The 12,974-nt window shown below is 35.5% G+C and overlaps 1 protein-coding gene across 1 annotated transcript; it reads right to left on the reverse strand.

Moving 5' to 3' along the window:
• Positions 1–2,078: 2,078 nt before the first annotated feature.
• CPG20 (cuticular protein glycine-rich 20) lies at positions 2,079–12,009 on the reverse strand. Its single transcript, NM_001173313.1, has 2 exons — positions 11,950–12,009; positions 2,079–3,053 (listed from the first exon to the last, which is right to left on the reverse strand). The coding sequence occupies exons 1-2, from the start codon at positions 11,965–11,967 to the stop codon at positions 2,592–2,594; spliced, it is 480 nt and encodes a 159-aa protein (NP_001166784.1). The 5' UTR covers positions 11,968–12,009; the 3' UTR covers positions 2,079–2,591.
• Between the last annotated feature and the right edge of the window lie 965 nt (positions 12,010–12,974).

The following is a 12,974-nucleotide window of genomic DNA, read 5'->3' on the forward strand; positions in this document are numbered from 1 at the left end:
TAGGCTTCGCCGTTCTTGTTTTTTTTTATTGCCTAGATGTGTGAACGAGCTCACAGCCCACCTGGTGTTAAGTGGTTACTGGAGCCCATAGACATCTACAGCGTAAATGCGCCACCCACCTTAAGATATAAGTTCTGAGGTCTCAGTATAGTTAGATATAAGTTCTCTGTGACCGACGGCTCCAGTGATAATAGACTGTTAATCGTTCAATGCAAGCACTCTACAGGGCGTAAGCTTCTTAGATATTTTTTAATTAATATAGAGACCCCAAAATCTTTTTTTTTATTTTTTACCTATTCGCTGGTTGCTTAGGGAGCTATACCAGCTACGCCCGGACGGGTAGGTGAGCTCACGGGGCTCAACCTGAAAGGATTTGCTAACACTAGCCCTAGCAAGAGCAGTGCTTCGGAGAATCTTTTTATTTTTTTTTATTTTTTTTTATTGCTTAGATGGATGGACGAGCTCACAGCCCACCTGGTGTTAAGTGGTTACTGGAGCCCATAGACATCTACAACGCAAATGCGCCACCCACCTCGAGATATAAGTTCTAAGGTCTCAGTATAGTTACAACGGCTACCCCACCCTTCGAACCGAAACGCATTACTGCTTCACGGCGGAAATAGGCGGATACCACCGGATTTACCACCGGATCGGAATCGCAATCCACTGAGAGCCTCATGAACCAGAATCATACGAGAACCTATTATACCTATTAAACTCTTTCAAAATGAACAGATTAAGAACAACCAAACTTAATTCAAAAGCGCGCAATCTTTCATCTTCATTCAAAACAAAAACGGAGTGTCATATTTGGTAACAACAATTTACCCACTTTCAAAAGCATGAGCGAACGAAACTATATCATAAATTTCGCAAGACAAGCGCATGCAATTAGCAAGCAAACAATGGAGGCTACGCTCACACAAAGATGCACGGGATTCTTTCGTAATACAGATATCGGGCACGCTACGAATCGCAGGTTGAATCTCTCTCCTGGCTGAGCTTTTGCGCGACCACCTGTCCTGGTGAAACTGGAATGACGTCCGGGCCACCAGTAATCATGCATTCATAAAATAAAGTGTTCAAGCTTTCGACCACATCCATCTCACAGAACTATTTTATTTATTTATTTATTGCTTAGGTTTGTGGACGAGCTCACAGCCCACCTGGTGTTATGTAGTTACTGGAGCCCATAGACATCTATGATGTAAATGCGCCACCCACCTTGAGATATAAATTCTAACGTCTCAAGTGTAGTTACAACGGCTGCCCCAACCTTCAAACCGAAACGCATTACTGCTTCACGGCATATGCAGGGTGGTGGTACCTACCCGTGCGGATTCACCAGAGGTCCTACCACTAGTACCAAAATAAAAATTTTTATTCACCAGAAATGTTTTAATTCACCAATCTTCATAAAATTATTAATCAACCTTTTCTTTTTATTTATTTTATTTAAAGAACCTTTTGAGTATTCATTTATTAAACGATATTTTGTTCGTATTATCAAAATTAACGGTAAAACAAATTCAAAGGCTTGAATCATCGTTTTTTTTGTTTTTTTTTTTTTTTTTTCCTACCTATGCTGATAGCCTTGAGAGTCTATTTCAGCTTCACCCTAACGTGTGTAGGTGAGCTCACGGGGCTCAAACCGGAGAGTTGCTAACACTGACCCTAGCAAGAGCAGTGCTTCGCAGAATCTACCACCGGATCCGAAATTGTAAGGTTCATAGTTTGCTCTATAGAGATTCCCTCAACAACGAAACCAACATACAAATAACAAACAACAAATAATCCGATATTTTTTATATTAACCGAGAACATAAATGTACCTCCATTTTGTATTCATTCAATTTTGTTTTAATGAATTTTCATGGTTGAATTGTACAGAATGTATTTGGCTAAGTAGTTATTGAAAAGGCTTTTGTTTGACAGAAGCGCACGAGCAGACAAACCGCTATTATTGTTTTTGTTAACAACATGCTATATACGGTACTTGACTTTCTAAGCGAAGAGCTATTGATAATACAAAAGCAGAACGTAGCTATTCAAAAAGGCACGTAAATAAAATAAAATTGTAACGGTGTCAAAATGTATTTATTTTTTTGTAAATAATAACATTAAAAAACATAATATAATACAAAAATTATTCTATACTTAATGTATACTTTTTACAAGACATGAGTAACGCCCGGTGGCGAGCCACTTCACCTTTCGTTTCTGTTTTGACAAGTGCTCAAACTGTCAGGTTGACAGCTTTGACACTTGTCAAATACAAGCGACTGGCTAGCCACCGCGACGTTCCCACCCGAGTGCGTGCACAGTCGCAAGCGTTGGCCGAAGAGTTGACAAGCAGCGGCCGCCGGCATCACCTACATTGTACGTGGCTGCCGGCCCATTGGTTAAAACATTCGGCTGTCCTCGAGAATGTTGCGAATTCAACCGAATAATCGGATGCCCGAACCATTCGTGGTGACTTGGCATTTGACAATCAACGTCCTTAATCGAAGTGGTTTTTTTTTCATGTTTATCATAGTTGATTTCTTGCTTCAAATTGAATATCAAATATCGGTCCGGGCTTGAATTCCGTCTTAGTAAGGAGCGCCGTAGCTACCGGAGGGGACGCGGCCGGGGTATCCACCGGAACCACCAGATCCGTGGCCGCTTTGTTCGTATTGAGCGACCTGGATGGCCTGACGGACACCTTCAAGCTGGAGTCCTACAACACGGGCAGACGGGACACCGTAGCTAGTTGAGGGTACGCCATAGGATGATGAAGGTGCTCCGTAAGATGAGGAAGGAGCGCTGCCACCGTGAGATGAGGATGAGGCTTCTTCTTTAAGGAGGATCTGACGGATTTGTTCGAGGAGTTGAGGGTCGACGTTCTGGCCTTCTGAGGTCTGGTAGCCCGAGGAAACGGCTTGGTAGCTACCGCCGCCGCTGAGGCCGCCGCTGAATCCACCGCTGAAGCCTCCACCACCGGAGGGACGGTTGTAGTTGTAGCCACCGGGAGCTTCAGCGTAGGCGCAGGAGACCAGCGCAAGGGCTATGCACTGTTGGAAAATTACGCTATTAGAAAACCGTTTGAACTAAAAAGTGTTTTGATAATCTAAATCGTAGGTTAAATGCTTAGATATCATAACCTCTAAATTATTAGAAACTTATAAAAGAGCAATCAACAGCTTTTCAAAAGACTGACAGACGCAACTATTAATATAATGTATTCATTGATGAATACGTCGAATATGAATATGAATATGGAACTATTAATATAATGAATATCGTGAATCTCATAGATAAAATCTAAAATTGAATAGAAGGTAAAATCATCGGATGTAATTGTCACAAAGCCATGTCATGTCATCTGTTAACGCTAATAAAATAAACCTAAGAGATAGATAGATAAACAAATTTCACTTTCATTTCTAGAGATTTATTGAAAGCTAATATCGACTTTTGACGTTTGCTACTCTGTTCAAGGAACAGTCTACCTTATGATTTAGTTTTTAAGGCTTAAAATTGTATTCTCATAACTGTTTTTGGCATGTGTGAACTTATCGTAGAAAAGTGTACACAAATTGCATTGTATCATTTAACCGACTTCTAAAAAAGGAGGTGAATCGATTTTCATGATTTTTGTATGAAAGCTGGTGCCTCTCATGTGATCCAATTTAAATTTTACCAAGATCTGACCTGAGTTTTGGAGTTATTATAATGGATATTTATTTGACTTCCACTATTGATAATATTCTATATGTATAATATTTCTATATATTGATAATATTCTCATTTATTTTGAAGACGGTTATAGTTATTTTGTTTATTAAAATTTTGTATTATTACATACTACAGTTGATGGTCAAAGTTTTTTAGGTTTTCCCTGGTGCTTTACGATTGCTTGAGGGGACGGTTTTCAAGGCATGATACCCTCACTTCCCACGACAGACCCAAAATACTAACTAGGTAAGAGTCACGAAAATATGTTTTTATATTACCACTGTATGGACTTTACTGGTGGTAGGACGTCTCGTGAGCTCGCAGCGGTAGGTACCACCACCCTGTCTATATCTGCCGATCTGCCGTGAAGCAGTAATGCGTTTCGGTTTGAAGGGCGGGGCAGCCGTTGTACTGTTAAAACTGAGACCTTACAACTCATGTCTCAAGGTGGGTGGCGGCATTTACGTTGTAGATGTCTATGGGCTCCGGTAACCACTTAACATCAGGTGGGCCGTATACCAATTTAAGCAAAAATAATAATAATTGAGGAATAGGTCTCGTACTAATTACGATTCACTTAACTTTAGTCTGAACTATTACTCAACTGTACCGTACTGACATTGTTGGATTTCAAATGGCCAAAGTAAGTTAATAGCCTCACAAAACGTAATCCCAAATGATTGCATCGTTTACATTTCATTTGATGTTTAAATGTAAATAAAACGAGAATGGAAAGCAAGAACAAATATTACATAATACAATTGTTGTCGATGCGAAGGCATCACAGCATCGCGTGCTTTATAATATTTAGACGGAATAATTCGAAGTTTGTATTCATTTTAGACCAGGGTAGAGAAAAGTCTTTGAAAATAATAAAAAGTGAAAAAAATAAATAATAGGATGAAACCCATTAGAAAAGGAGGACAATATAATTTTATAATATCTAATATATAAAATTCTCGTGTCACAATGTTCGTTCCCATACTCCTCCGAAACCGCTTGACAGATTCTCATGAAATTTTTTATGCATATTCAGTAAGCCTGAGAATCGGCTACTATCTATTTTTCATACCCCTAAGTGATTAGGGTTGTCCACCCCTAACTTTTTATTTTTTTATTTGGACTTTTTTTTTTGTTATAATGAGTCGTGGTTGAATGAGGTTTTGTTATTTTTATTATATATTCCCTCATCGTTCACAGCACTACATACCTCTTTCACTCATGTACCACATCCTTACACACTTACAATAAGTTAGTTTTTTTTCTACACTAGAAATTCCCTAGAAATCTTATATATGGCAAAACAGCTAGCCGGGTCAGCTAGTTTTATTATATAAATTTCCTTTTGTAATGGGTTTCATCCTACTATTATTTTTTTTGGTTTTAAAACTTATCGACACTGGTCTATTTCTTTTGATGTGATTTTAATTATGGCCGCGTAAGTGTTGTGGGTCGTATCGATTAATCATTCTATTTCTGAGAGGCTAGGAAAGCGGTTCTAATGGTATTGAATGCCCAATCTTTTAATAAATGGTCGGGCGGTATTAAGGCTCTGATATCTATGGACTGCGGTAACTCCGTACCATAATTTCAAAGGGTTGTAACGGTTATATAAAAAAATAAATATTGAAAGGATGTCTTTATTTTTCCAAAATGCTAGAAGAAGAGATCCCACTTAAATGTAAGTGTAAAAGCGTATATTAAAATTTGAATCTTAAACGAATACACCTAAAGCATATAATTATAAGAAATGTCACAATTAAAAATTTAATCCACCAGTGAAAGTCTAAAGGGATTCGTGGAGTTATGTAAGCTCTTTAGCTTCGTGTATCCGTGGGAACGTGATCTTTGCCCGTCCTATACCCGGTCAAATAGATTACAAGAGCCCTTGTGTATCGAGTTATAGATTGCAGGATCGAATATATTAACACACACACTACGGAGGGATCGGGAAATATGAAGCGTTTCCAGATCTTGATAGTACGACTAAGTCACGAGTAGTGTGCCTCGATTTCATCTGTTACGACACATCCGGACGCGGGCGGAAGACACGGCTCCGCCATTACTTTCAACTTTGAACTGTTTATCTCAAATCGTTATTATTTCTATGAGCGCCGTGAAACTTGTTGCTTTGTTAGCTTTGTTGTCACGATTCCAGATTTTTCTAGATCTTTTTAAACTATTCATGTTATACGATTTAAAATTAATGATTCACAATTAACTGTTTAGTAGAAATGCGATTGATCTTAATAACATGTTTTATAATTATTATTTAATACTCAACCGCTTTTGGAAGTTTAGAAGTTTGGAAGTTTTGGAAGTTTGGCAGTTTTATTTTAAATATAGTTTCATTATAACTTTTTTTATTTCTTTGACGGGTGGACGAGCTCACAGCTCACCTGGTGTGAAGCGATTACTGGAGTCCATAGACATATACAACGTAAATGCGCCACCCATCTTGAGATATAAGTTATAAGTCTCAGTATAGTTACAACGGCTGCCCCACCTTTCAAACCGAAACGCATTACTGCTTCACGGCAGAAATAGGCAGGGCGGTGGTACCTACCCGTGCGGATTCACAAGAGATCCTACTACCAGTAGTATAAGTAGTAGTATAACTATCTACAAATGGCAGATTTAAATTTAAGTAAACATAGTTATTAGTCAAATTCATTATTTAGTTATCGAGAGCTATTCGTTTGCGTAGTGCGGTACCGTTCACCGTCTAGTCTGCGGTCACTTCGCATCATTAACATTTATCGTTAAAGACGTCGACTCGTTTCGAACCACAACTTTCACGATGTTGTTTGTAATGTGATTATTCTGAAGTGGCTGTTTGACCGAAAATACGTTTGCATTCAATGAGGAATAAAAAAAAGCGACTGTCATCATTATACAGCTGATTTGAAATTGGATGTTTGGAATGTAATTTTTTTTTATTGCTTACATGGGTGGATGAAATAAATGCCGCCACCCACCTTGATACTTAAGTTCTAAGGTCTCAGTTTTTACAGTACAACGGCTGCTCTACCCTTCAGACCGAAACTGCTAAACCACGGCAGAAATAGTCAGGGCGGTGGAACCTACCCCTGCGGGCTTACAAGACGTCCTACCACAGTAATTTCGCAAATTATAATTCTGCGGGTTTGATTTTTATTGCACGATGCTATTCCTTGACCGTGGAAGTCAATCGTGAACGTTTGTTGAATACGTATTTCATTAGAAAAATGGGTACCCACCCGCCTGCGGGATTCGAACACCGGCCCATTTGCATCGCTCGATACGAATGCACCGGGCGTCTTATCCTTTAAACCACGACTACACTAATAGTTTTGAGAGACTGTTCAGTTCTTCTAATTATTTATTGACTAGTATTATGGAATATTTCCTTTGATTAGCGGCCGCTAATTTATAAAATAAAACGTTTATAAAAAATTTTTATTTAATAATTGGGTTCTGAGACTGTTTACATGTACATACATGAATTTAACTTAAAGTTCAATAAATGCTTATGTTCGGTTTTCGCGATTCGTAGATACTACTACTTTTACGGCTTTTATTGTCATCATATTGCTTCTGACGTTTGGAATGCTCTACAGTTTTCGCGGACTTGGAAGACTCTTAGTCTCAGACTCTTAGACTATCTTAGTCTCAGTAAAAGTCTTAATTCAACAATATGCAACTGTTTGTTTTTTTATTTTTTAAACACAATCTCATAAAAATTCAGAATGGCGATTCCTCATAAACTTCACGTTTAGAGCTTACTATCGATTACGAAATCGAAGCGACACTAGAATTAGAATCGGATAGTCGTGATCGGAATGTAACGATTGTAATCGACTTTGAACAAATTAATGCGTTGAACTACATATTATTGTGTGATATCGATTTTTGATGTCGATTTTTGATATCGATTTTTGAAAGATACTTTAGGTATTTTGGCGTTTATTCGAGATATTTTGAACGCACCATTACTGAGACGTTACGGTGCGGTTTTTGCCCAGTGCTGAACTTGTAACCTCTTGATTGAGACACTATAAATATCACTGGCCCTCGCTAGTACATCTACAATTCCTTTTTAGATGATGCATTTTAAACAACGATCTTTGGAATTTAACCTACTTCGTAGCCAATCGATTTCCATTAATGACATAAGATGCAACTTTTATTTCTCAATGATGCAAAGGTATTTATTCATTAGTCGTCTTTCAGCCTACCTCGAAAAATTTGCCAATATGCATTTTCTACATTAAATAATATTAAAAATGAAATCAGAAAATTAATTTTTATTCTTATTTTAATAGAGTCTTTGTTTTTTTTTTAAATAAAAAATTAGAAAGTGTTATTTTCATATGAATCTGTTAAATTTATATAACGGTTTATGTTAATTTTACTAGTATTTAGACCGTGATTTCACTGTGACATAATAATAATTATAAGCTTGTGTGTATTATTGAAGAAGAGGATGTGACTACCGTTCGTGTCTCTGTAGTCTGTGGATGTCTTTAACCATGTTTTAGCAGTTAGTTTTGTTGTTACCAATGAAATCAGAGGATCCAAAGGCCCAGCAGTGTGCTTAGTGCGAGTTTTTTAACGTTCTCGATAGCGTAAAAGTTAACTCAAATTTGTATGGAGTTGACCGTTTGTCTAGGTGCAACTTTTATGTTATCGAGAACTTTAAAAAACTCGCACTAAGCACACTGATTGAAAGTGGTTTACGTCACTGCTAATTTACCCGTATTCTTAAGCCCTATTTAATAGTAATTTCTTAACGACTGGTTTTGTAACAGATTCATACGTCTTTTTAGAATTATAGTTTAGTTAATCGAGATGGCTATTAGCAGTGTTTCAAGAAGAATTGTCTTGACGTATCAATCTCTATCTTTGTCAATTTTACCTGCCTATGTCTATCTTGGTTTATTTGTTCTGGTACTGATGATCCGCCGACATTTCAATGGTATTTTATGCGGAGCTTAGAATTGGTGTGATAAAAAAAATATATACTTAATTCATTTCTTATATGTGTTATTCATTTACTTTTTATCCGACTTCAAAAAAGGAGGAGGTTCTCAACTCGACTGTATGTTTTTTTTTATGTTTGTTACCTCATAACTTTTGACTGGATGAATCGATTTTGATGATTCTTATTTTATTAGAGAGCTGACGCATCCCGTGTGGTCTTATTTCAATTTAGTCTATTTCTGATAATGGTATCCATGAGAAAACCATATAAGTCTTAAATTTGCATTAAGTACGTGCGCAACAAATAGATGAATAATTCAATAACTCAGTATCATGCCGACCGATTTCGATGATTATTGTTTTTAGTGTGTATTCATTTATTTTGGAATATCTTTTCTTTTTCTATTTGAAGTCGGTTTTTGTTAAAGCATGTTTATTTACAATTATTTAATTAAGAAACCTTTAATTTAATCATCAGGCACAGGGTTTGTGGCTTTACGACTGTATTAAGCAGATAGGGATGTGGTTGAATTTTAGATTTTACCATAGAGGATATTTTACTCGACGAAGGTTCAAGACAACAACGTGCGTTGATTTACATTTATTGCGTTGCGTTGCGCTAAGTGCATGAGGCTATAAGGTCAGAGGTCAAAGGTGAAATTGCTTTATATGAAACGTAAGGTTCTAATGACTCTTCTGATCTACTCGGTCTGATTCGGAGTGTGTGGATATTCATGATTTTTGAGAGTGCTTAATTGCTAACATTAGTAACGGGATTCGTTTTCGCATATACTGAGATGTAAATTTTTGTTTTTTGTTTTTACTTTTAACCAAAACTATATTCTAATTGTATTCTAACGATTTAATTGTAAATAATTTATTCGAAACGCGAAGCTTCTCAGAGTCACACACATGATTTTGTATTTCTAATTAAAATCCCACTGACATTAACTTTCACGTTATTACGACGTATCTTGTGTCTGCCACAGTATTTTTACCCACCAATTGGCATTGTTGTAAGCGCTGGAATATGGAATGGAATATGGAACGTATTTTTTTCCCAATAAGGCTGATTTCCCTAGACGATCTAGAGTACTTTATGTACAATACTTTTAGTTCCCGACACAAAAAAATGATGTAGCCATTATAGTTTTGCCTATGATTGCTGTTAGGTAGTGTTTCGTTCGTTTTTTTAATATTTTGTTAATAGAAATAATTTTTTTCATATTTTTTTTTCATTTAGTTAAATAGGTTTTCGCCAAATTTTTTTAATTAGTTAATTTAGACGCACACAATCCACACGATGTTCAGTCGTTATCAGAGCCCATGGAAATCAGAATTTGAATACAGATTTCCATCTTGAAACATTGGAGTTTTAACAACATTTCATTGAATTTGTTTTAAGCTTTGTTGGTTAGGTTTTAAAATCATGACATTCTGGTTGCCGTGGGAAATAGAGGTTATAAAGTTGATGTATTATTACCATTGCTCTGAGTACAATTTACTTCTTCAATGTAATTTTGAAATGTACCTATGTAATTTGTGAGGGTTTCTTGAGTTGGAAATTGTAATTAATATTTGTACTAAGTATTTCAGTTTTATGTAAGTAGAGATGTTTTTCTACATTATGGTGAGTCTAATTATGCGTATTACAAATATTGAATGTTTGCTGTTGTTGGGTCATATTGACCATGCTAATTATTTTAATACATAATGTGTTCGTGAATACAGACGTTCTCTTTTTAATATTTAATTCTCGAAATGCCTGAGCTGTTATGTTTCAAATCAAATCACTATTAATTTTATTAATAAAAATCAAATTACTATTATTATTCAAATTATTATATATTATTGCTATGGAATTGAATAGAAAATGTATTTTTAGGATTTAGGAATTTTATACCTTGAGTAAATTCATAGTAACACTACGTATGTGCTTATTGTACGTTTTTGGCATTAGACAGGATGCAATAGTGATCCAAATGTAAAAATATGACGAGAATAATAATCATTGAAAAATGAACTCATGTATTAGTATAAAATTTATTTACTTTGGATTATTAATATTTATACTAACACCTCGTTTGGCTTTTGTTTTATTTATACGCGTCTTTATTTCTAATTTTAAAGTTTACGTAATGGATTATGAAATTTTAATATGTAATTACTTATTATTTGAAAAATTGAGTTCGAGATCGGAGATTTTTGTAACATATTTGAATATTCCCGGCAATTCAATTTGACACTTTCAATTTTCTTTTTGAAGAGCGCTACCAATTCGTTTTAGTGTGTACGCGCTAAAAGGTTTTTCATAATATATCGAATGTTTTAAATTTGTTTGAAAGTTTATTCTAGAAAACATTGACAGTTGGATTCTTACTAGTGGATTAAAATAGTTTATGTAGGCTTTTAGTATTCTTTAGTAGGTCTGCTTTAAGTAGTATTTTTGAGTCGTTGGATTTTATAAAAAAAAACAGGCTGTTATAAAAGAATATTTAAAAATTAATTGCACAGTGAACGAATAATGTACACTTCTCAGTCATTTCGAAAATTATTCTAGTATTTCCCGAACAGACAAGTAATTTTTAACTTCTTCTATCTTCTATATAATAATATATAAAAATGAATTGCTGTTCGTTAGTCTCGCTAAAGTTAATTTTGGTCTTGAATTATTTGTGGAAGTCCAGAGAAGGTTTAAAAGGTAAATAAATATGAAAATGCTCGGAATTAAATAATAATAACAATTTTGTTTTTCCTTTGATGTGTCCCCCGTCGGACGGATTCCTTTTGTTTGTTTTAAGTTTATTTTATACAAAAGTTTAGATCTTTTATTTATCGATTGCGGCACTACGAAGTCTGCCGGGTCAGCTAGTTTTTAATGTATTTAGTATAGATTGCTTTGATTAAAATAAAAATTAAAACAGATATTGACTTTAAGTTTTTTCCCCTTTGGAAAATTCAAATGAGTTAATACGTAATTATCGATAGATACTGTTGATTAATTTCAATTATTTTCAAAAGAGAAATCGATTTTTTTCCAAAAGGACGTAAAACAAACGTTCGGAAATCAATGTGCATAGTGAGATAGGGATAATGAGATTTGAAAATTTACTATTATTCTTAATGCGGTTTTTACGTTATTAAATTATTTAGTTCAGAAATCAAACGCGCGCACGTTACGGAATCAATCCAGAGATCGGAACGCGAGATCACTTAGCACTTTTGATTGCAGAACTTTAAACTTTAGCACTGCACTGCACTTGCACTTACCGCGACGAAGGCTTTCATGGTGTATGGTGGTGTGTCACTTCGGTTGTTAACGAAGCAATGTGGTCTCGGTGATGGCTCAGTTGGATATATAGTGATGAGCAACGGGGTGGGGCAGCGAAAGGATTAGGTTGTGCAACCTCTGGAGATGGCATGGAATAGGAAATGCTGCTCATGAGGGTCTGCGGTTTACGTGGGTCAAGGGTTTCGGTAAGTGCTATATGAGTTTAGAGGTTCACGTAAGGAATTTTTTCGTCAAATACTCGTAAAAATAATAATAGAATGTGCATTGAATAGCTTAGTATCGGCTGAGTCGTTGGTTTAATGCGCTAAAACCATCACAGTTTTTGTTTTTTCTGTAACTTGCAGCCATGTAAGAATGTTCATGAGTGATTAGTATTTGCAGCTAGTTTGCCAATGTAATTAATCTGATTTTTTTCTGTTTACATAATAAATAAATAAAATAAAAAGCTTTTATCTCTTGCTTTTACATGGTAAATTTTCTAAAAAAAAAAACAAAAAACAGTGTGCATGCAGAATTTTTCACCAGGTAATTCAATTACCTAATATATATATATTTTTTTTTGCTTTTAAAAGGACGATAAAAAATATCATGTTTAAGTAAGTAGTTTAATTTAATATGTTTGCATTTCGAATAATAGTGTTTTTTTTAAAAAAAAATTATTGCTTAGATGGGTGGACGAGCTCACAGCCCACCTGGTATTAAGTGGTTACTGGAGCCCATAGACATCTAGAACGTAAATGCGTCACCCACCTTGAGATATAAGGTCTCAAGTATAGTTACAACGGCTGCCCCTACCCTTCAAACCGAAACGCATTACTGCTTCACGGCAGAAATAGGCAGGGTGGTGGTGGTGTGATTGAAAATGTTAACAAAGTTATAGCATAACGAGTTATAGTTAAATAAATGTTAGATTTCTGTTTACCTACATAGTAGAGAGATATAAACATTAATAGTGTTTAAGACACAGACAGATTTGCTACGATGTTGTGGTCAATGGAAAAAT

The sequence above is a fragment of the Bombyx mori genome, chromosome 21 (genome assembly GCF_030269925.1).
Source record: "Bombyx mori chromosome 21, ASM3026992v2".
In the NCBI taxonomy this organism is placed as follows: Eukaryota; Metazoa; Arthropoda; class Insecta; order Lepidoptera; family Bombycidae; genus Bombyx; species Bombyx mori.